The sequence below is a fragment of the Ruditapes philippinarum genome, unplaced genomic scaffold (assembly GCF_026571515.1).
Source record: "Ruditapes philippinarum isolate M1 unplaced genomic scaffold, ASM2657151v2 ctg2478_1_1_1_1, whole genome shotgun sequence".
Lineage (NCBI taxonomy): Eukaryota > Metazoa > Mollusca > Bivalvia > Venerida > Veneridae > Ruditapes > Ruditapes philippinarum.
This window is the reverse complement of record NW_026860389.1, coordinates 17,282-40,930: the sequence shown is the minus strand read 5'-3', so window position 1 is coordinate 40,930 and position 23,649 is coordinate 17,282. Positions and strand designations below refer to the sequence as shown.

At 34.4% G+C, this 23,649-nt stretch overlaps 1 protein-coding gene across 1 annotated transcript in view; it reads right to left on the bottom strand.

Annotated features, from left to right (window-relative positions):
• Positions 1-1,604: 1,604 nt before the first annotated feature.
• LOC132759891 (uncharacterized) overlaps positions 1,605-23,649 on the bottom strand; it is a gene marked incomplete at its 5' end in the record, with an annotated part of 39,013 nt that continues 16,968 nt past the window's right edge. The window contains 16 exon segments of the mRNA XM_060751763.1: positions 1,605-3,373; positions 4,173-4,321; positions 5,440-5,534; positions 6,732-7,107; positions 7,548-7,639; positions 8,294-8,550; positions 9,605-9,712; positions 10,421-10,924; positions 12,392-12,474; positions 13,260-13,419; positions 16,075-16,223; positions 16,931-17,027; positions 18,264-18,484; positions 20,646-20,858; positions 21,920-22,040; positions 23,523-23,579. Of these exon segments, the coding sequence (XP_060607746.1) occupies positions 2,162-3,373; positions 4,173-4,321; positions 5,440-5,534; positions 6,732-7,107; positions 7,548-7,639; positions 8,294-8,550; positions 9,605-9,712; positions 10,421-10,924; positions 12,392-12,474; positions 13,260-13,419; positions 16,075-16,223; positions 16,931-17,027; positions 18,264-18,484; positions 20,646-20,858; positions 21,920-22,040; positions 23,523-23,579 (3,894 nt within the window).

The window sequence follows — 23,649 nt, the reverse complement described above, 5'->3', positions numbered from 1 at the left end:
CATTATTACCCTAATTTTTCACAAACTTCGATTTTAGACAGACATTCAAATTAAGAAAAGTTGTATCTTATTTTTTTTTAATTTGTCAGGAAAGGGAGTACTAAGCAAGAAAGCCATGTGCATGCTTTAATTCTTTAATACAACAACAAACAACTTTGTATGTAATAAAGAAATGACAGAAAAATGACAGAACCAAGAAATCAAATTACTGTTTATAGTAAGATTATGACTTTACAATTTTTTTAATTTCTCTTTTTTTAATTTGAATGTTTCACAGTTACAAATTGGGATTGAAACCAGGTTCAGATCTACACTTATTTTAAACTCAAAACTATTACATTAATAAAACTGTACATATACATTACTTCACCAGCATCCCAAACAACTAAAACCTTTCTGTAGAACTCATCTTTTCTTTTTTTATAAAATTTCAGAATCCAGAAAGCTTTTAATTGCTGATATAGAACGGTGATCATTTGGTTAAGTACAATATTATTCATAATTAGGTATAAACAAACATTAACAAGAACTGTCTAAGGAGTAGGCAATTGCAACTTCCTCAGAGTAGGATAAAAGCTAGGTATATGTAGAAACGGCGGGCAGAATAACATACCTTTGACAGTTAAAAGGTATTTCAAGTCTGAAGTGAATAGCTCTGATATTTTTTTGAGAAAATAACAAAAATTTAAGATGTAAGAAGGGAGATTATTTAGTAAAAAGTTACTTTCAGTGTTATTTGCCCTTTATAAATGCATTCCAAGTGTAACAAAAAAAACCCCAATTATTCCAAGTTAGTTAAGAGAATTTTGAACTTTGCAAAATATAATATAAGGATTATCTGCCCTTGTATCATGATCTCAAATTTTGAAAATGAACAAATTAACTCAGTTGAAAAAACTTTTAAAGTGAAAAGCCTTGATAGTTTACAGGTACTAGTGACCCTGATCATTGACCTTTTGACCTGAAAATGGATGGAACAGGTAGAAGTCACTAAGGATTTGAAGTCTCTATGTAACACCTTTCTTGGAATAATTAAGGTTATGACCAAACAAAACAAGAAGGTTAACTAACACTAACAGGCAACATCAATGTTGCCGAGGGGTTATCACAATAGCTCCCCATTTTCTATGAACTTTAAAAAAAAATTTGTTTAGAAATGTGAAAAGGATAACTTTAAAATTGAATTTCACAAACAAAAATTTGAAAATAATAACATTGTAAACTGTCCTCCTTATATTTTGTCAATGCCATACATGTAATGCACTGCACTAGAAAACTTCTAAACAGATCTGTCATCATCCTACGTTTTTCCTTTGTTTTAATGTACATCCTATATGATTTTTCCTTAATCAATTGCATAAAATGATAGCGAAAAAATGAGCCGCGTCACGACAAAACCATCATAGTGCCTTTGCGACCAGCATGGATCCAGACCAGCCTGAGTATCCGCGCAGTCTGATCAGTATCCATGCTGTTCGCTATCAGTTTCTCTACTTGTAATAAGATTGGTAAGCGAACAGAATGAATCCAGATCAGACTTAGCGGATGTGCAGGCTGGTCTGGATCCATTAATGTTGGTTTGTCATCATAACGCTGCTCATTAATGCACAGTCAGTTGCTTCCTTAAACAGAAGAATATCTTTTTCTGACTAATTTTAGAAATACTTTATCAATATATGTGATTCCGGTGTACACTCGCTTATTTTAAATGTTTAATAACCATTATGTATTACTTATCACTTTCTGGGATTGTCAGCCCTTAAAGAAATACAGGCAACTACTCCATTATTTCCTATGAACTAAAAATGTGTAAGTTTATTATTAATATATAGATATATGACAGAGTTATGGTTGTCACGCAAAGGCATAAGATCATTTAATTCGTTGTAGACAAGGCATGAACTATTTTGCATTCAGATTTAAATATGACCTCTTAAACCAACATATATATATACATTGCTGTAACAAAATGAGGTGCATTTTCTAATAAATGTTAGATGAAAAGTCTTCTATCAACAAAGCAGGTATCTCACATTTCTTGTATTTATATTTATGTTATTTAACACTAGTTCTTGAAGTTGAAATTGTACGCTATGTAAATCTTGAACTTTGGCACCCTATTTATTTTAAATGACATTTTTTTTTCTCTCTTCAAATTTTACTATTTAGAACATATAGAGCTACTCTGCCCTGCATTAGTTTTTGTTGCAGTTGAGTTTTTAACAGTTATACTTTTATTCAGTAATGAAATACTTTGACCAGATATTTGCTTTTCTCGCCCTGATTGAATTACTTTTGGATTGAGTACAGACACACTGCCTTGCGGGGCAGCTACAGTCTGTTTAGGATCAGGGATCATATTATCCTGATCATTAACACAAGATACTTGCTGCCCAGCTGACGGAACAGTGCCTGATTGCTGTCTAGGATTGACTATTTGAAATGGTTGATCAAAATTTATCACTGGCAAGGACGGAGCATTTTGATTCGAAACACCAGCTGCATCTATTTTGACACCATTGGGTAATGTTATTTTCCCTTCACTGTCAGGATAGAATGGTATACAGGCCACTTGTTGCACCCCTGCGATCATCACAGGTAAAGCTATAATCAATGGTTCCCGAACATCTTTAGCATTCCCAACTGATCTATTATCCTGTTGAACATTTGGATTTTCAACAGTAGCATTTTTTGCACTATCACTTTCAGAAACACTCTCAGTGTAATTGTTACCATTATTTTGTGGACACTCTGTAGTTGGAGCATCAACAGAATTTTGTTCTTCACCTACAGCTTCATAATACTTTTCTTGGCTGTTCTGTGCCATTCTTACAGTTCTTGCAGTCTTGATCTTTCTTGATTCTTCCTTTTTAGAATTTGTTTCCACTCTTCCAGCATTTATTTCAAATCCCTCAGCATCAGTTTCCATTCTTTCAACACTTGTTTCTACCATTCCAGAAATACTGTTTGCATTTTCGAGTTCAGTAACAGTGAAACTATTATAACTATCGGTATCTTCTGCACTCCCCTCACCTTCTGCGTCAATAGGTTCAGACTTTATCACAAACGTTGCACTTGCCTTTTCAGCTTCAGACTCCTGCAACTGTCTTAACAAACGATTTGTTTTTGGGCCAGATTTTTTCTTATCCGCATTCTTTTCTATATCCCGTACAAACTTTGATTTTTTGACCCGTTGCTTTTCTTTCGGGGGCTTCTCCACTTTAATTTTCTTCAATGGTTTAACCGGAATCTCTGGGAGAGGCTCGTTCAGGATTGGTAAATCTGAAATCTTTGCAGCAATCTTGCCCATCTTATCTGGGATCAAAGTGCGCATAAGGGTATACTGGGCTCCCCTCTTGGAATGTGAAGTCTTCTAGAAAAGTAATGAAAGAAATTTCATACGTAAATGCTATTTATTTATGTCATTTACTAATGCATTCGTTAATTGTAACCCAGACCATACACCTACAGGAAAATGAGTAAAGCATTCGTCTTCTACACTGCCAATCAATCCTGTTGTTTGGTATCTATGTGACCAGTACAGACCAAGCTCAGTGGGTGTATTCCTGACATCTGCATCTGAGTTTAGTCTACACCGTTCGCACTTAATTTTGAAAATTTCCCTAAAAATGATATCTAGCAAGGTTAGTGTTTCACATTCACAATGTATCTATTTTAGCTCATTTTCAATGAAAGCTTAGAGGTTATAATTATGATCACCTCTCAAGTTTTCTTCCTAAAACTGCCCAAAGAGGAAACAAGGTTGTTAACCTAATCAGACTTGAACCCATGATCCTCTAGTTATAAAACAGATAGTCACACCTTCACCACTATGACACCTCTCACATACCTACAGAGTTTTCATTATTAACAGACTGGCGATCCATATCATCAGTTGAAATGCTGTCAAAACTGATTGTATTTTCAGCCTGTAGATTAAAATATTACTCTTGACCAAAGTGGTTAGCACATCTGTTGGCTCAGATAAAAATGAAAACCCTGTATCTAGCAAATGATAACATAGCAATCAAAAGACTTATAAATTTGTAAACTATCAGTAAGACAACTCCTGAACAACCCAGTTTTTTTTTCATTAATTGTTGTTTTGATAACCTTAATTGCCATTTTGTTTACCTTAATTGCCATTGTGTTAACTTTGCCATTTAGTTTACCTTTTGAGGTGACATTTCATAATCTTGTTCCAGTTTAACGACCGTGGTTGTGTCTGCTGTACGGTGCGACTTCCTGACAGGGCTTGTGTTAGAATAACATTTGGTCTTAGAACCTGCTGGTCTCCCTCTCTTTCTTTTTCCAACAGTTCCTAAAATAAATGATTGATAGTAAACGGCATATTTTGCAAATAAAGAGATAAATTTCTATTAAAAGTTACACTATTCCTGACCTTTTCATCCAGTATAGGGGTGTTAGGGGATAGTATAGTATAGGGGATCTCAGTGACCTTTGACCTTATGATCTAGAAAAAGATGGGGCAGGTAGAACTTTTCAAGGTGCATCTACATTACAAAGTATGAAGTTCAAAGGTCAATTTTTTAAGAGCGGTGAAGAAAATTTATACAATGTAGCTTATTGGAACCATGCTTGTGTGGTTTATCAGAACTAATATCACATAAGCAAACAAAGGCACGAACCCACTAGGTTAACAATCATTGTCAGAGCCCGAAGTTACCTTCAACACTTATCAGGATGTGTTTGCAATGAAAAATCAATGGGTTACAAAGGATGGTCAACACTTGCCTTCATGTTCAGCCTCCAACATGGAATTAATAGTTAAAGATCCTGTATGTTGTACTTAAGGATGAAACAACACTTAAGTAAAATTTTATATATGAATATAATTATTCTTCTAAAACAATTTCCAAACATCCAAGAATATGTTAAATATGTACTGCAAATCTTTATCCCCATTATAAGTAATCATTAAAATATATGCATTTGTTTCTTATTGAAAAATTTGGCTTAGACTTTATAGAAAAGAAATTTCTAATCACCTCCCTTTATTTACATGAAATGTAAATTCGGTAACATTAATACAAATGATGCTATTTGGACCTGACAATATTGATAAATCGTCATTTGAGCATCATATTTATGATATAAACCCATAAAAAATTTTGAGTTACAGGATCTTTAAGTCAAAATAAAGTTCTTTTCTTAAATCATAATATGCTGAATTAATGTAAAAGGTTTGCCCTGCTTTTGAAATGATTTGAAATAAACCATTCAAAGTTAAAGAGATTTCAAAATAAAACCACAATAATTGAGCTACCGAACAGTATGGAGCCTAAGCAGACTAACAAGAAGTACAGACTGGCCTGGCTACAGGTAAACCACTTCTGTTTTCGGGAGATCAAAGGGAAAAATAAATGTTATAAAAATGTTATAAAAAAAAATTCCCAACAAAAAGAAAGAATATCAAACCTGTATTTCCATTTGAAGGTGTCGCATTAGGATCATCTGGTATCAAATCATCATGACAGCTTTCTGAGGTACTCATAGGTTCTCCTATCACATTACTGTTAACATTATAAATGTGTATATGTATATATATTACAAAATATACAAAACAATATCAAGATGATTCAAAGCAAATCTGCATAGCTTTTAAGATCAATTCAAAATAGCTGATACTTAACAATGTCTAAAGCTAAAAATTTAGAAATTCCATGTTTGAAGCTATGAATTCGAAAATTCCAAACAAAATTCTGTAATTTTACTTAAAATCAGCAACAGCTGTAAAATTACCATATGTTCTTAGTCAAAATACATTACAAGGTTAATACAAGGCATTGTACGGCAGAAAGGTGATAATTGGCCATCTAATTAAATTATGGGCCTGAAGGTCATTATTAAGTCAATTAAGAAATATATGTAAATTGAAAATAGTTTTTGTACAATTCTGAACTCCATTGGAAAAACGATGTAAGCGAATGATCTGAAATTTGGCACACATGCTACTTGTCTAGACCTTTATCAAATGAAACATTAATCTTGAAAACTTATTTCTAGTCTGGTAACGTCATAAAAACCTCAGTGGAGTCCCTTTAAATGATCAATGAATGTTTTTGTTTTGATGATGTCAAGCTATTTTTTTCTTCAGGAACCTAGACAATGCCCTTAATATCATGCCAACTGACTGTTTTTGGGTGTCCCATTCATGCAACTCAAGCGTGAGTCCTATAAGTCCAAACAGAATCTCACCATTACAGAGATTCAGATTCGTACCCATGACCTCGAGATTAAGAGCCTTATATGCTCACCGCAACATTACTATATCTTATACAATCTTACATTTCTATGTCCCTGTTAGCAAAGGTATTGACATTATTTGGAGATAAAAAGAAAGAATGAATGAAAACTAGGGAGGCTAAAAAGGGATATAAGTCACCTATTAGTCTGGCCATTTATAAGTCAGGGTAAAAAATTGACAGTAAAGTCTGCATTAGTTTGCTTAATGAACCTAGGTTATATATTTTTCTATGAAATTTATTGATACACTAATAGTGGGCATGGTTATTTCAATAATTTGTATATCCCTAAAAAACTGACTATTGATACACTAATAGTGGGTATGGTTATTTCAATAATTTGTATATCCCTAAAAAAACTGACAGTATTAACTGACCATTAAATAAGTCTTAAAAGTGAGTAAATGCAATAAACATAGACAAATAAAAATCCAGTTACAATGAAACCATGTAGCATATATATACCTAGTCATGGCTGAAGTATCATTTACACTGGGTTGTTCAAGCAAATCTGTAGAATTATATGACGGAGCACTGACTTCGTTGACATCTACCTTACACTCTGCATCCGTTTCCTCAACCACTGCTAAAGCATCTGACGTACCAGGTACAGCATCAGCTGAAGTAACATTTGGTGAAAGAGCTGATTCAGTAGCTGAGGATGTAACGGTTGATGACTGGCTGTGTACTACATCAGATGAAGTAATAGTTGATGAAGTAACAGTTGATGTAGCTGATGGTCTAGCATTTGATGTAGAAGGCAAAGAAGGCGTTGGAGAGACATTACCCTGAGCAGCTTCGAGTCGTCGTCTTTTAAACTCTTGCATCTTTTCAAACAAGCCTGAAACATAAATTATTATTACCACCTATTTTCCATCTCTCTTTTTTTTTTAAGTTTAACCCTTAAACTACAGAATTCCAAAAAATGGACCTGTTCAGCTTTTATGTTTGGAAAAGTACATTTTGAATAATTGGGATATCAAACTGAAGATTTGATTAGATAAAAGCATAGAGCCTGAACAGACCACACAGAAAAGCAGGCTGCCCTGGCTTTATACAAGTGGTAAAATCTACTCACCTTTGGTTCCAGGAAAAGAAGTTTAAATGATTATTCATTTTGTAGAAAGTAGTTAATGATGCAGCCTTTAATAAAAACATTGTATGTTAAATATTCATGAGATAATTTCAGAGTCAATTAATTTCCATAATTGTAGTAAATAATTACTCAAATTTCTCCATATAGTGCATTATGTACAATCGGATTTGAAAAGTACAACTCACCTAGCCGTTTCAGAATTTTTGTGCGTTCTTTGTCCACAAAAGCTTTTTTCCTTTTCTCAGAAAAGTTACGATGCTTCTTTGTAGTTAAATGTCTGCAAAAAAATTGCCAAGAATAATTATGAATGTGCCAATGAGACACAAAAAAATTCTACTGTTATAGACAAAGTGACTTTGAAATAAAAAAAATTAAAATAAAAATAATCCTTCACTGTATCAAAATAACTTAACGCTAAGAAAATTCCCCCGTTTCATATATTGCTGATACTGAATAAGTAAAGGTTCAATACTGGTTTTATTGATTAAGTTGAATAAAATAATATTATGCAAGCTTTTTGGTGAGCATAATATTATTTTACTGGAATATACATATTTAAATTAAGTATTGCTAACACTTTAATATAAATTACCAAAAATTAGAACTCTTTACAGTAAAAATCGATCACTTTTCCATTGACATGCCCATAGTGTATGTATCTTAGTTTAATGTTGAAAAAGACTGTGTCTTAAAATCTGGAATTCAGGAATAATCCTAGAAACTTTCACATATGCATGTTTGTAGCTTAACTGGTAAAGGGAGATTTCATGTGCCTTTCCTGGCCTTCCCGATTACTTTCCATTATCTACACTTATTGACAGTATGTTTTAATTATAATCTAATTGGAAATAATTTTTAAAAAAAAAACACACAAGTACTTATACTATCTAAACTATCTTTTACTATCTATAGAAATAGAAAATGGTAAAACCTTTTCCGTTTTGCTCTTTCCTTCTCGTATTCTTCCATGATTTTATCGACAAGTTTCTCCACAGCTTCTTCTTCAGGAAGACCGTCCAAGTCTTCCTCAACATTCTCAGTCTCTAGAACAACTTCCGGTTCTTGTGGTTCCTCGACAACCTCTGACTTTTGTCTGAAATCCTGCAAAGCTAGTGGTAATGGATTCCCTTTAGGCGGCTGAATGGTTGCCAAAAGTGCTGGCCATGTAAATATTGACTGAAACCTTGCCTGTTACAAAGGAACAACAACTGATTATGTTTTGTACACAAGATATTGGTGTAACTTTAGATTTTTCTTCTTGAAATAACTGTCACCTTTCCATTTTGTTTATACCCTTATGTCAAACATCAGATGTCTCTTCAGAGTACATGTATAAAAATTCTGAATTCAGGGAAAATCCTGACATTTTCACCCATGTATCTGTCTAAAAGTTAAGATTATTTAAACTAGTAAAACATAAAAGGAACAAAAAAATCAACTATGCATGGCCAAATGCAAATATTCTCTCATTTAATGTACAAGCTACCAGTCAAGATTGTTTATTGTTGGATTGTGACACAAACATTGTCAATTTTAAATTGGGCATTTCAAGCTTTACTGCCTCAGATATACCTCAGGTGCCCTTTTATGCATTATTTCAGGCACAAGCGGAAACCTTAGTAGAACCACCAAACTTCTGTAACAATAGACAGAAATCAAAGCATGAGAAATTAACTTACCACCAAGTAACTACTGATAACAGTTTAGTTTATATTATAATTATTAATAAATGTTTGTACTGCAAATTTTCAGACAGTGGTGATACATTTAGTTACATAAACATACAAATATATACACAGCCAGAGGTGCTTTTTTTATAAACTATTAAACCAGATAAACACTATAGAGGTCATATGGCGTCCTTCCAGCTTTACTGGTGGAGGAAGACCTCAGGTGCATTTTTGTATCATATTTCAGACACAAACTTGCACCTGAGGATGGACAACTCACAAACTTTTGCTAAGCTAGCTAGATAGCTTTCTCACATGAAAAAAAACAAAGCCCCTGACAGGTCTCCAATGCATAATGTCAATTACGGGTAACATCTGGGCATAATGACATATCTCTCTTAAGACAGCTGTATATTATCTTCACATAAAAGAAAATGAATTCCATTTTGTTCACACCCAAAGTAATGAAGGGAAAATTCAGACTCAAGTCTCTGTAATCGCTTAATCAGCGAGTTTCCTACATCTTATTTCTGATAAAACCATCACCTATCCTAATTGTATAACACACTTACCTTCAGTTTCTTATAAGCCGTTGTTTTTCGAACATCGTCCATCTGCTTTTTACACACTTTCGGGTTTGGAGTATACTTTCGGTCATCATCTCGTTTCCTAGCAGCACTCTATAATAAATATATTTAAAATATTTCTATTTTATATGCTTGACAAAATTGAAATTATTCCTTTACCTACAGAGGTCATCAATATGAGCAGAACAGACCAAGATCTGCCGGCATATTGATGTCACCTTATCATGATCTCCATAGGTCAGTTAGTGCATGTTTTCAAATTTTCCATAAAAATAATGAATGGTTTTGTCCAGAAAGAAAGATAGACAAGTCCATTTAAGATATTTAGCTTGGTAAGGGTTAAGGTTAATAAAATACAATCAATCATAGCTCATCTGAGAGCATGTATCAATGTATTACTATTAGCGTAACATTCACAATTTTGGTACTGGAAAAGCCTATGTCACCAGTATAGGGCCTGGCCAGCTTGCACATTCATGTAGTTTGAACAAATGGCAGCACATCAGTTATGTTTTTTGTGTCTGAAATCCCTAAAACTTTGAATAGACTGTTCTATATATTCAAACTTGGGCAAATCCATTAAAAAAAATAAAGCCTCTCAAGGGTTAGTAAGAATTGAAACTCAAATTGATATGAATTGCTGGAAAAAACTGTAAAATGTATATAAATGCTAATATTCATAACTGATTGGTACCGTATATACCACAAATTAGTACTATGTTAGATACTAGAATTTGAAAAGAACAAATCTGGTGTAGTGTATAAGTAAAGCAAGCCATAGAAGCAAATTACAAAACTAACCTCCGTTTTTCCTATTGCATTCAAGACGCTCATCAAAGGATTTGGTCCTCTCTCCTTTAACACGTAAAGTTTTTTCTTCAACTCATCTGTGTTAAAATACATCCCAGCCTGATCTATCAGAGACCTGTGTTCCAACAGCAGAGTCTTCATCCCAAGCAGATTTGTTCTGTTCGGAGGTATATATGGCAAGGACTTATTGTAACCATAATGTTGCCGATCTTGCAAATTTTCCTCCTCCGCCAACATCTTTTCTATGTTAGCATTATCATTAACGTTAATCTTCAACTCATCATTCAGGTCTAACAAGTATTCGGACACTTCGCTCAGTTCAGTGTTTATGTTCGTCTCGCTTTTCGCCGCTTCCTGTATTTCTTGTTTCTGTCGTCTAGTTTTTGCTCTTCTTAAATTGAACTTCTCCGTAGCTTTAAGCATAGCGAGAGCGGAAAGTTTACGCTTTCCTTTCCAAGCCTTGAAATAGGCCTTCCTTGAGTTGAAATCTAGTGACTGTAATGACAACCAAAAAATAAATAAAAGAAACTATGTACAAACAGATTTCAAATTAGAATTATTACACTTGCATTGTTTTTTTGTTTCCTTTTTTTTGTTTCTTTTTATTTTATTTTTTATTTGAGGAGAGGGGGGAATGCTTATAAACAAAACTAACAATAGATCATATCGCAGCTTTTCAACACTCAATGATGAAATTTTGAATAAAATACATTTATAATTATTACCCCTCACTTTTTTTCGTAATGCTAATTTCCCATAGGCCTCTGGGAGTTATTCTTACTGTTAATGCAAGTGTACCACGTGACTACGAATTTTGTACTGTTACATAGGTAACAGTATTTTTAACAGTATAAAATCTGGTCACGTGGTCTATTTTCTAAATAAAATGAAATAAAATGGCCGCCATTTCTCTCTCGATTCATTCTTATTTTTGACGATAGGGCATCGTCGAAGTAACTATTACTCTAATAAAATTTAGTTCTTTGCAACCTAGACTCCCTTTCGCGTATTAAATATCTTTTTGTTGAATAGTCAACAGGAAACATCCGTTTCCAACGAAAGTAATTGTAATATAAATAATTTTGTGTCAAACTGGAACATGCAGACAATTAAAGCATGCAACAAAGGATAATTTAACAATTTTAACCAGTGAAACGTTACAGATAGAGTTTGTGGACATACATCTGTAGGATATCATTGTTATTTTCTAAATGCACTTTGTCAAAAACCATGCAGAGAATATTATGGATGCAGAAGGATCAGATTTCACAGATCATAACCTTATAAATGAGTTAGTGTTTTGCTTCTGAATAAAACACATCTTATTTTATGATTATGACTGGTAGATATCATCACTTGCTTAAAGAATAAAAGAAAAACAGCTTCTCAAGTAGGCCTACAGTGCACTTAAAACTTGCAAGGTAAGGACAGTTTAGTTATTGCTTCTCTTGGCTTATTTTGTTACAGTTAGATTTAGTTGCCAAATTCAGATCATCACAGTATTTGTTCGGGGTAATGAAATAAATAACACATGGGTTTGTGGGTAACAGTAAAAATATCATCCCTCGTATAAATACTGTTACCCTCGGCTACGCCTCGGGTAACAGTATTTTACTCGGGATGATATTTTTACTGTTACCCACAAACCCATGTGTTATTTATATACTGTGACCTTGACCCAACAACCTGCAATTAAACCTGAGGTAGGAGATTTATGTAAATAACCAACATGCCAAGAATCTGTAAAGGTGCTTTGAAAGCCAGTTAGAGTGACAGACATTTAGAAGAACAAACCAGTAACTTTATGGCCTTCCAAAAATATTCAAATCATATGAAATAAGAGTGAAGGCTGGATCTGTTAGCATTTGGCTTCCTACACCATCAAACTTACACAAATTATGATTCAACAGCCAAATATGTAGAACCTAAATTCAAGCTACATATACAGTACGCAAATATTACCTTCATCAGCAGAACAAGTGATTTCCTATTCATTCGCCTTTCTTCGTCCAGACCTTTGTACTTCATTAGTATTGACTTGGGATCTGAAAACATTTTAAACCACCTACTTTACTTTGTGAGACAAAATTGCATATAATAGAGGCAGATATAGATAGACATTTTCTCAATGTAACTAACAGTTCAAACTGTTCAAAAATACAAAACTTTATCTTGTTAGCTATACCAAAGAGTTTCAAACAATTTCTTTAAACCCTGTGACGAGCAAAGCTGTTGTTTCCATAAGCAAGAATTTTAAATCATTTATTAATTTCAGATGGTTCAAGGTACAAATTCGAGAAAGTTTCTATAAGCTTATAGCACCGTATACAATCAAACTAAAATAAATTCAGTATAAAGCAAAACTGTGTCCTACAGCTATATACCTAAAGCTGTTACCAACAATAATGATAAGGTATGGATGTATCATTTATGTTAGACTGTTGATTGATACAGTTTTGTAAAAAAAAAAATCCATTTTCTTTTTTACTAATTAATAAAATGTCTAGAAATAATAAAAATTCTTTGAAAACATAAACAGATGCTAGTACCATGTCATACCATACAAATTTAATAAATTTTGTGAATTAACATATGTGACTGAAATCTGACATGAAAATAGGAATGTAAGTTAGATATTGATAAATAATAGTCAAAATATTGTCGTGTCAAAATTTGTCTTCCGATATTGTTATTTATCAAATATGCCTAGGACAGAGTCAGCGACAGCTCTACTTAAACTTCACTGATATTGTTCTCATTGAAAAAAAAGCAACACAAGAATCCAAGATATATGCTTAAACTACCATATCAAAAGATCAATAATACATACACATTAAGAACTGTTTCCTTCGTACTCGTTTATTCACCTCCCTGGAGTCCATTTTACTGAGAACAAGATGTTTGATTTGGTAGTTTATGTTACTTTGATTTTTCATATTTATTGACAACTGCTTATGGTGAGCTTTCTGCTTCTCAGACAATGGGCGTTTCTGTAAATCAAAAACATATGTTTGTAAAACATGTATGCCCTCTATAGGCAACCAATTAGTTATATGGTCAGGATATTGTGACGGGCTTTTGACCTAGTGACCAAAAAATCAATAAGGGTTATCTACTGGTCATGACTAGTCACTAGGTCATTGTGACCGTAAAGGTTGTGTGCAGCAATTTTATGACAAAGTTATCACAAATTTTACCAAATAATATATGCATAAATTTTATGAATCATGTAGGCCTCCTTAATGAAAGCCAATTTGTAATATTATATTAGACCTTGAAATGTGAACACCAAAATCATTTTTAGTTTAATAAAAACGAGAACTATCACTAAATGTGATTAATACCCCCACAATACTGCTTCGGAAATGAGGATGTTACTAGTAACAGAATACCTTGTAAAAGAATGGAAATATAGAGTTATGGTTGTGGGCAATTAAAGATAGTTGTGGTTCTTGTATGTTGCATTTCCTTTCAATGTGGTTGGACATTGATGAAGTTTTATTGACTTACTCTGTAATAAGTCCAGAAAGACAAAGAAAAGGAACAAAGCACAATAACTCTATAAATACTGAAGATGGAGTTATAGTTCTTGTGCACTGCACTTCCTCTTATTGTGCTTGACCATTGTATGAAGTTGTTTTGAATTCCAACCAGTACGTTTTAAGTTATGCAGACAAGGAATTCCAGACAAGGAAAAGTATAAAAGGGCAGTAACTCTGTATTTTGTCAAAATGGAGTTATGGCTCTTGTGCACTGCACTTCCTTTTAATGTCCTTGACAACTGTATGAAGTTGTACTGAATTCCAAACAATATTTTTCAAGTTATGCCCCGTCAAGGAAAAGTAACAAAGGGCAATAACTCTGTAATTAGTCAAGATAGAGTTATGGTTCTTGTGCACTGCACTTCCTCTCAATGTGCTTGACCATTGTATGTAGTTATATTTAATTCCAACCATTAGTCCTCAAGTTATGGTTCGGACAAAAGAAAGCAATGGAAAAGTAACAAAGGGCAATAACTATGTTATTACTTTAGATAGAGTAATGGTTCTTGTGCACTGCACTTCCCCTTATTGTGTTTGACAATTGTATGAAGTTATTTTGAATTCCAACCAGTCGTTTTCAAGTTATGCCCCGGACAAGGAAAAGTAACAAAGGGCCATAACTCTGTAATTAGTCAAGATAGAGTTATGTTTCTTGTGCACTGCACTTCCTCTCAATGTGCTTGACCATTGTATGTAGTTATATTGAATTCCAACCATTAGTCTTCAAGTTATGCTCCGGACAAGGAAAATGCAACGGACATCTGGACCCACCGACCTACCGGCCAACCGACCGACCACCGGGTGACTCCTATATACCCCCCCAAACTTCGTTTTTGGGGGTATAAATATCAACCAAAGCAACTGGAGTTGTTGAGTTATTGGTCGCAAACCGTTTTAACGTACAAGGTCAATGTGCATTTTGTACTTGCAAAATGCATCTTGACAATCTGCTTTCAATAAACTTATATGCTGAATAATTATACAGTCAAATCTGTGAGTAAAGGCCAGCGAAAGGAGAGACAAAATATGGTCTTTATATGTATGTGGTCTTTATTTGGAGATTATTCCATTCCATTTTTTCAATGAATGGCAATCAAAATGTGGCCTTAATTTGTTGGGTTATCCTTATTCAGAGGTGGACTTTAATACAGGTTTGACTGAAGGAATTTTTCATTATATATATTATATCCAAGGCTAAATTCTGGTTCTGAAGAAGGAAAATAACATTCTAGAGCGTCATGGATCCGGACACAGACTTCTGATTAACTGACTGAATGTGACATGTTCTTAATTTTAAATTTTACATATTTCTGACAAAAATAGATATCTCAAAACTTCATTGATTAAAAAAAAACCAGATCTCTTGGTAACATGTCTGCTCACCTATTCTCAGTGCTTGATAGCAAAGCATGGATAAAGTAGAAATTACTAAGTCCAAAAAGGGCCAAAATTCAGAATAAAATTCAAGTTATGGACATTATACATTGATCCCGATTATGCTTTCAAATAAGTGTAAGAAGTTTCAACCAATTTCCTTAGCAGTTTTGAAGATACCAACATGTAAAAACTTAATCAAAGTGTGATGCAGACACCTGGGTGATAACAATAGCTCTACCTATTCTTTCAAAAGTGGAGTTAAAAAAACCCAACAAATATTCTTGCTTGGATTCAGACCCAATTTTCCATTGCATGACAGTTGCAATATTGTTGTTTGCAGCATAAGCTTTATCAATTATCATTATTTATATGCAGTTTGGTTTACACATAATTTATTTGTAAACCACATAATTTATTTTAGTTCGATTGTGTAGGATTGCAATAATCTTATCACTTTCGAATCTGTTCCTGGAACCAACCAGTACTGAGCAATGAGTGCAAAGTTTCTTGCTCAAGGAAATAATGACTTGGCCCTGACGGGGTTTGAACCCATGTGGCTAGCAATCATTACATTATTAGTCCAAAGTGTTAACCGTTCAGCCATACAGCCACTCATATTTGCACTTGGTTAAGTGACGGAAACTATATCAAACTTTCACAGACTTATGATAGTTTCTCAAAACGTCTCATTCTAAAAAAAGAATGTATCATTAATATGTCTCATACCTTTTTCTTAGGCTCCTCCTCTTCTTCTTGAAAGTCCTCCTCATTTTCACTTTCAGATGAAGTCTCCGCCCCTTTCTCCTCCTCACTTGTCTCCACCTCCCATGGCTCCACGTCATAATGTTTGGCATCTTTTGGTGGTTTACCATGGTCTTCAATGATGTAAAAAAATCATTTGGATTTTTCAATGTACTTATTAACATTTTTACTTTGCTAAACAATTACTTCCTGTTAAGTAAAATCACTTTATTTTCTGTAGAGCTTAATCTATACCAAGTCTAAATATTATTCTTTTAAGCTGACATATGAAGTGAACTTTGAGCTTATCTAAACCACCCTCAAGACTAACCAGTACTGGTGACATATGAGAAAACCTGCTCGTGACTCTAATACAACTCAAACCAATGATGCTTGGGTTAAGAGGCACACACCTTAACCACTAGGCTGCCATTTTTTTCCCACAATACAAGAAATTTTCCATTTGCTTATTTTAGACTTGTAAAAAAGAAGTCTATAGAAATGACAACACATTTAAGATCACATATACATAGTAGATCAACTTCTTAGTGCAAGACTATAATGTGTTCTTCTTTATCCAAGTTTACTCTGATACAATTTTATAGAGCTCTATAACTTAAACCTGCAACCTGCTGAATTTGTGAAATGGACTTTTCCTGCTTTGAATTTGGAACAGTCCATTCTCAGTTTTCGGAGTATCAATATCAGAATACAATAATTCAGCAACCAACAGTATATAACCTGGTCAGACTGTATAGCTGAGCAGGTTGACCTGGCGCTGTTCTCATGACAAAGGTCAAACAGTTTTATGGCTCCAGCGGGCTAGAGATAAATGTCGTACCTTTTATACATCTAGAGATATTGAGAAGTTCTCGAACAGACAAATTACATGGATTCTTTCCCTTGAAAGCTTTTGCTATCATCTGCCTCTTGTCTTCCTAGAAAATATAAAACAAAAACATAATAGCTGGAAAAAGTGTATACATAAAATTGAGTGGACTTTAGTTAATTTGTTTGTTTATCTGATTTTTTTTTTGCGATTTTCAACATACTTTTGGCATACGTATGCTTTTGGTAATATTTTGGCAATCATCCCCTTAAATGGCTTTCTTTGATATCAAACCAGTATTTACCATTACTTCTGCAAAAGAACGTTTCCAAAACTTTCATGATATAAAGCATATTACATGACTCCTAATTTCCACATGTTGCAGTTGACAGTCAAAAGACAGGGATACGTCTTATACTACGTCTTAACTTCATAAAGAGTGGTCCCCTAAACTTTAACCATCTATTATTAGAAACCAATCGTAACTGATTTTACAGTATACACAGTACACAGCCAACCAATCAAAAATGATGTTACGTAAAACATACACCACATATATAAATTACATATTCAGACAGTGTTCTTTCTGTCTTTGGCCTCAGTAAATATCACATGAGCCAGTTCCATAAACTTGGATATTCAACTCGTCATCATAAATTTAAGAAGTTCTTCAATGGGAGGAGCATTAAATGGTGCAAAGTTGTTAAAGGTCTATAGGGCTTTAAATTCCCTGTTGTTGTTTTTTTTTTTTTTTTTTTTTCTTAGCGTCTTCAGTGTGTACATTTATATACAGTCAAAACTGCCCGATAGGCCACCTTTATAAAAGCGCCACCTGCCTAAGTGTGCCATCTCCGGATATCCCCAATGTAAATTACTATATATTTGTCTCTTATAAGAGGGCCACCTGCTCAATGCCGCCAACGGCCACCCATTTTCATCCCCAAATAGCCAAAATTACCAGATCAAACAGCCAGTACAAGAAAGTTTGTCGCCATTTTGGATCCGATATTTTTTCTGTACCATACTGTTTTCGTACCGTTTTACATTAATGATGGACTGAAGTCCGTCCGGCCGAAATGGAATAAGGGGACATTTCTTTTGTTATTATTTTCTATTGTTTAATAGAAGGCCAATGGTCCCTTATTCTATTGTAATGGAATGAACTTTATTGTTCTCTTTTTGTTCTGTTTACAGTTAGATGGCCCCCTATCCCTATTCGGTAGTGCAGACGGACAATCCCGCAACTATATGCTCCGCCCGAAGTTTTTCGGGGAGCATAAAAATGCTGCATCTTCAAGAAGTACTGATATGTTTACATCATAAAACCTGTGACTAAAATTCTTACGCTTCCTATTTTGATATTCTTTGAGATCTGTTCATACAGATTCAGCTCGATGGCAGTACTGCCGTCGCTGCCTTCATGCAACTTCTCCTGTAATTGTTTTACATACAGATCAATCTGTGCAGCAACAACGTTGTGAAGACAATCGTGTTTCTTCCACAGACTGAGACCAAGGTTCATTTTATTCTTCTTGATGGGCGGCGGTCTCGGCACGACTATGTCACCTGTAAAATGTGTTTGAAACAAATATTTTTTAATATTCATAGCTTTATATTCATAGCTTTATATTTTAATAAATTCATCTATTCATTTGTATGATGTAAAATTATTTAAGGTCTAAAGATCAAATATAGATTGCATTCCTTTGTTGAAATTTACATCAATATTACTAACAGTTTACACCAAATGATACATACTTTGACCTCTTTAACAACTAAATACAATGCCAAACTATGAGAAAAGAATAAAAACATTAAATTAACCTCTGTGACTTTGTTCAAATTTGTTTCAATTTCATGCTTAGAGATAACATAATTAGCCCTAAGCTAGATTGTACCACTTTCACAAGTGCAGACAAAGTTCAAACTGTACAACAGTGCCATTTGATTATTGTCTGCACTGTCCGCTAATTGGTCAGTGCATATTTTGAATTTTCCTAAAAATTACCAATGGTTTTCAGCTGGTTGAAAGATGGAAGCATCCAATTAAGTGTTAGTGTGAATAAAAGGCAGAAGAAGTAGGTTATACATGTATACGCTCATTCAGGCAACATATAAAGTGAACAAACCTGTACTTACTAATATACATCAAACTATTGTTGTGAAAAAATTGTACAGGATGTAAAATCAACAAAATGAAAATTAAACACTTTTCAATGCAAATTCATAATTTCTTTCATGTTTTTTGTACTTTAATTTTCTATTCTTGCCCTGATCAAAATCTAAATTTTGTGTAAGAAATATATATATATATTTTCTTTTTCCTAAATGCCCTTTTTGCAGGATGGAATTATATTCTCTGAATCATACACATCTGGCGAGCGTTTCACTAATATTCCATAAGTTTTGCGTATCTTTTTACATAAATTTGGACTAACTAAGTTGCGCTTCACTAAACAGAACATGCATTTTACACAAGCAATAAGTGAGCGTAACTTTACGTTAAAAGTTATGCAAATGCGTAGCAAAAGAATGTTTAGTGAAATGCAAATAAATATGTAAGTTCTGCTTACACAAAAAGTAAAGTTCAAACTCAAGTTACGATAACGGAAATATGTTAGTGAAACGCACCCCTGTGCTGTGGTGGCTTGGCCGAGTGGTTTACTCGTCAGACTAGGAATTTCAGAATCTCTAGCAAAGAGGGTTAAAACCCCATCAGGTGCAAGCCATTTCTTCCTTAACCCATTAAGCGATATACACCCCTTTTAACGCCTTTTTCACCCCCCCCCCCTTTTTTTGTTGTCTCTAATGGTGAAAAAATGCCTTATTTAGGCCCCCAACACTTGTTTTTGTTGTTAAAAAAAGTGACCACTTTTTTTGGCGCGGCCCCCCAACCAAAAGATACATCAGGGGGTTGCCAGAAGGGGGATGTGCCCCCTTCTGTTTGAGGGGTTTGAAGGGGCCAGAAGGGGGATGTGCCCCCTTCTGTTTGGGGGGTTTGAAGGGGGGCGGAGTCCCCCTCATCGCCAAGAAAATTTTGGACTTGTGAGAGGCTATAAATGACCCCAGATTGATCAAAAGGTATCGTGTAACCAACGCTAAAAAGCATTTGACTCTATCCCAATCCATTGAGAAGTTGCAGCACTTTGTAATCAATTTTGATGGAAAAAATCAACGCAAAATAGTGATTTTTGGCAATTTTGAGATGTCCCCTTGTTGCCATGGTAACAGAAAATTTAAGTCTTAGCATGTTGTTTCAAGGGCAATGGTCCAGTCAACATTTGTGCCAAGTTTGATTAGTGTTGAAGCAGTTTTTATAGTATTATAGCAATTTGAACTTGTAACGGGAGACTTTTCAATGAAAACAGCCATTTTTCACAAAATGCTCATGAAGTAATGGGTTAAGCAAGAAATTTTACACTCATTGGGTCGTAACTGTTGGTTCCAGGAACAGATTCTAGAGTGTGTCTATAAGCTTTAAGCTTCCTACACAATCATGCTAAAATAAATTCTCTATGCACAGATCCGTGACCTGTCTAATTCTAATTATCAGATTAGTGGATGCAATAAGAATTTCATCACAACATATTTGTTTACAAAAGAGCACATATCAATGTTTGAGGTTAAATCTATTGTTATTCAAATAAAAGATCAGCGTAGGCTCTATTAATTCACTAAATATCTCAATCATATTTGAATAAGAGTTCTATAGTCTATATGTAATTACCATCTTTCCTATCGACAATCTGTTTGAAATAATCATGCGCCTCTATATTGTATAAGATGGCAAAGGCATCCAGGCTATCCTGTAACAATTTCATTGGTTTGTCCATTTCCTCCTCATCATCATCATCATCATTGTCATCTTCCTCATCATCATCGTCAGAGTCATCTTTCACTTCATCATCATTATCCGCATCTAAATCTGCAGTCAACCGTCCTGCAAAACACTTGAACAGTCAGTGAAAATATACAACCAAAAGTGTCATGACAGACATTAATGAGCCGCATCATGACAAAACCAACAAAATGGGTTTGCGACCAGCATGGATCCAGACCAGCCTGCACATCCACGCAGTCTGATAAGGATCCATGCTGTTCGCTTACAAACCCTATAGCAATTAGAGAAATTGAAAGCAAACAGCATGGATCCTTCTCAGACTGCGTGGATGCGCAGGCTGGTCTGGATCCATGCTGGTCGCAAACCCATTATGTTGGTTTTGTCGTGACGCGGCTCATTAATTTTATAGATAACACAAGTGACAAGAGCACCACAACAAAGGCAGGGCAATTTATGCCCCAAATGAAAATTTATTTGAGTATAAACAAAAATAATACATGTATTTCAATAAGGAATGAGACCCATTCATTAAACTAATATCTAAGCTCTGGATATTATTGTTCCACAGAATAGGATTTGTATGTCTTTTCAATATATAAGTCTATATAAATCAGATGACCCCCAGGGCAGGGGGAGGGGGGGGGGAAATATTGACCCTACGGGCATGATTAATATCAGTTTTGTAGAGGTTCAAAAGACATACCCACATGCTTCATATCTAACCTCATGGTACAGTAGTTTAACACAATAAGATCTTAATGTATTTATTCCATTTATAAGTCCATATAAATTAAGTGACCTGTGGCAGGGTAAATATTGACGCAAGAGGGCATAATATCACTTTTGTGAAGGTCCACAAGGCAATGTTACAAGTCATGTATCAAAGCTCTGGGCTTTGTAGTTTCACACATTAAGACTTACATGACATTGTGTTTTCTGATATTAGGTCTATGTAAATGTAGTGACCCCCAGGTCGAGCCAAACTTTGATCTGGCATTTCTAAAACCTTTGTGCTAAAAAATTTTTGTTGCTGGTAAAAAAGTATTTTAAAAAATGTGATAATGCATTACCAGAACCATTACAAAAATAAAGGACAATTTTGTACAGGGTATTTCTACTGTTGATCGATCAAATTTTTCTGTTTCTGATTTTTTACATACCTCCAATATCCTTTAATCGCTGTATTTCTGACTTGTATTTTTGCTTCCTTTTTGGCCTCACAGAATTCCTAAATGCACCATTCCTACCTAAACGGAGCAATAGACCTGGCTTCGGCACTACCTGTATTGAAAAGTGACAGCAAAAAAATAATATCAAGGCTCTTGGAGCAGAGTGTGTGGAGGCGTCATTTTTGCATTTTGTCCATGCAATCTATTGCCTCTTTTTGGGTTTTTTTTTGGTTGTGTTTTTCATTGCACCAACACAGTATATAGGTCATATGGAGACTTTCCAGTTTTACTGGTGGAGAAAAACCTCTAGTGACCTTCTGTGCATTATTTCAGGCACAAAGGGGATAGCTTCCTCACATGAAAGAATCTAAAGTCTTTGTTAGGATTTGAACCCATGTTGTGGGTGAGGGGCAACTGGGTTGAAGCCAATGATCTAAACCATCTCGTCTTGGACGCCCCAGTGTCTTTTGGACCGAACAACACCATGACGATTCATGTATTTATCATAAAATTAAGATTCCTCCAATATTGCATAAATAAATTTTTGTTTTTGTTGGATTTTAAACCATAACAGGTCATGCGGCCACTTTCCAGCTTTACTGGTGGAAAATCAGAGGTGCTTCTTGTGGATTTTTCAGGCACAAGGGTGCCACTGAGTAAACTATTTACTAGAAATTGTCAAATGCCGATACCCAACCTGCTTGTCGAAAATGTTTTTTCAGTTAATAATTTTTTTGGGTTTTTTAAAACCCAAAAATTTTTTTTGGAAAAAGAAAAAATTTTTTTGGTTTTTGGGCGGAAAACCCCCCCGGGGGGCAAAAAAATTTTTTTCAAAATTTTTTTTTTTTAAAAAAGGAAAAAAATCCCCAAAAGGGGGTTTTCTTCTGCACTGACTTCTATCATGAATCTACCACTACAAAGTTTAATTTGGTACCTTTTAAATTTTCAATTTTCCAGACAAATTTTCAAAGTGTAAAAATGAAAAAGGGGGCAAACTCCAAAAAAAGGGTGGGAAGGTTACATTTCAAAAATGCACGCACTTTCACATTCAGTTTTATCTACCTTTTCAATTTGGTTATAGTTATGTCCCGGACAAAAAATTGCACGACGGCAACCAACCTCCCACCACCAGCAAATCATAAAAGACCCTCAAAAACTTCATTTGTCAGGTGTATAACAATCTGTAAGCTAGCTAGCTTCCTCACTTGAAAGAATTAAACCTCTCTGATGGGGATCAAACCAATGGCGGTGATGGCAAGAGATTTGCAGTTGGCAACCTTAGCCACCCACCAACAGAAGCACAAAAACAGTAAATAATCTGTTATAAAGCAATTACTTTGACAAATATTTAGCTCAAGTGTGGTGAATCATGAGTAATGTAAATAATAATCAATATTTTTATGCTTCACATGTAAACTTCCAAAAAATTTATTTAAACCTTTCAAAATATCTTTTTAATGAAAATTTTTCTAGCAAGTAAGTACATGTATAATGTAAGTTCAAAAGAGTGTGTTTTTTTTCTCCATCTATGAGCTCATTCCAAGTTGTTTTTATATATATAATTTCAGTCTATATATAAGACTTTGAAAATTACCTCGCCAGTTCTTAGAATTCTAAATGCCTGGTGTTTCAATTCCCTCTGTACCTTTACCTACAATAGAACAAATAACAGAATAAGTTCATACACTTCCAAACAAAGTTTGGCACACATTTTCTTATCA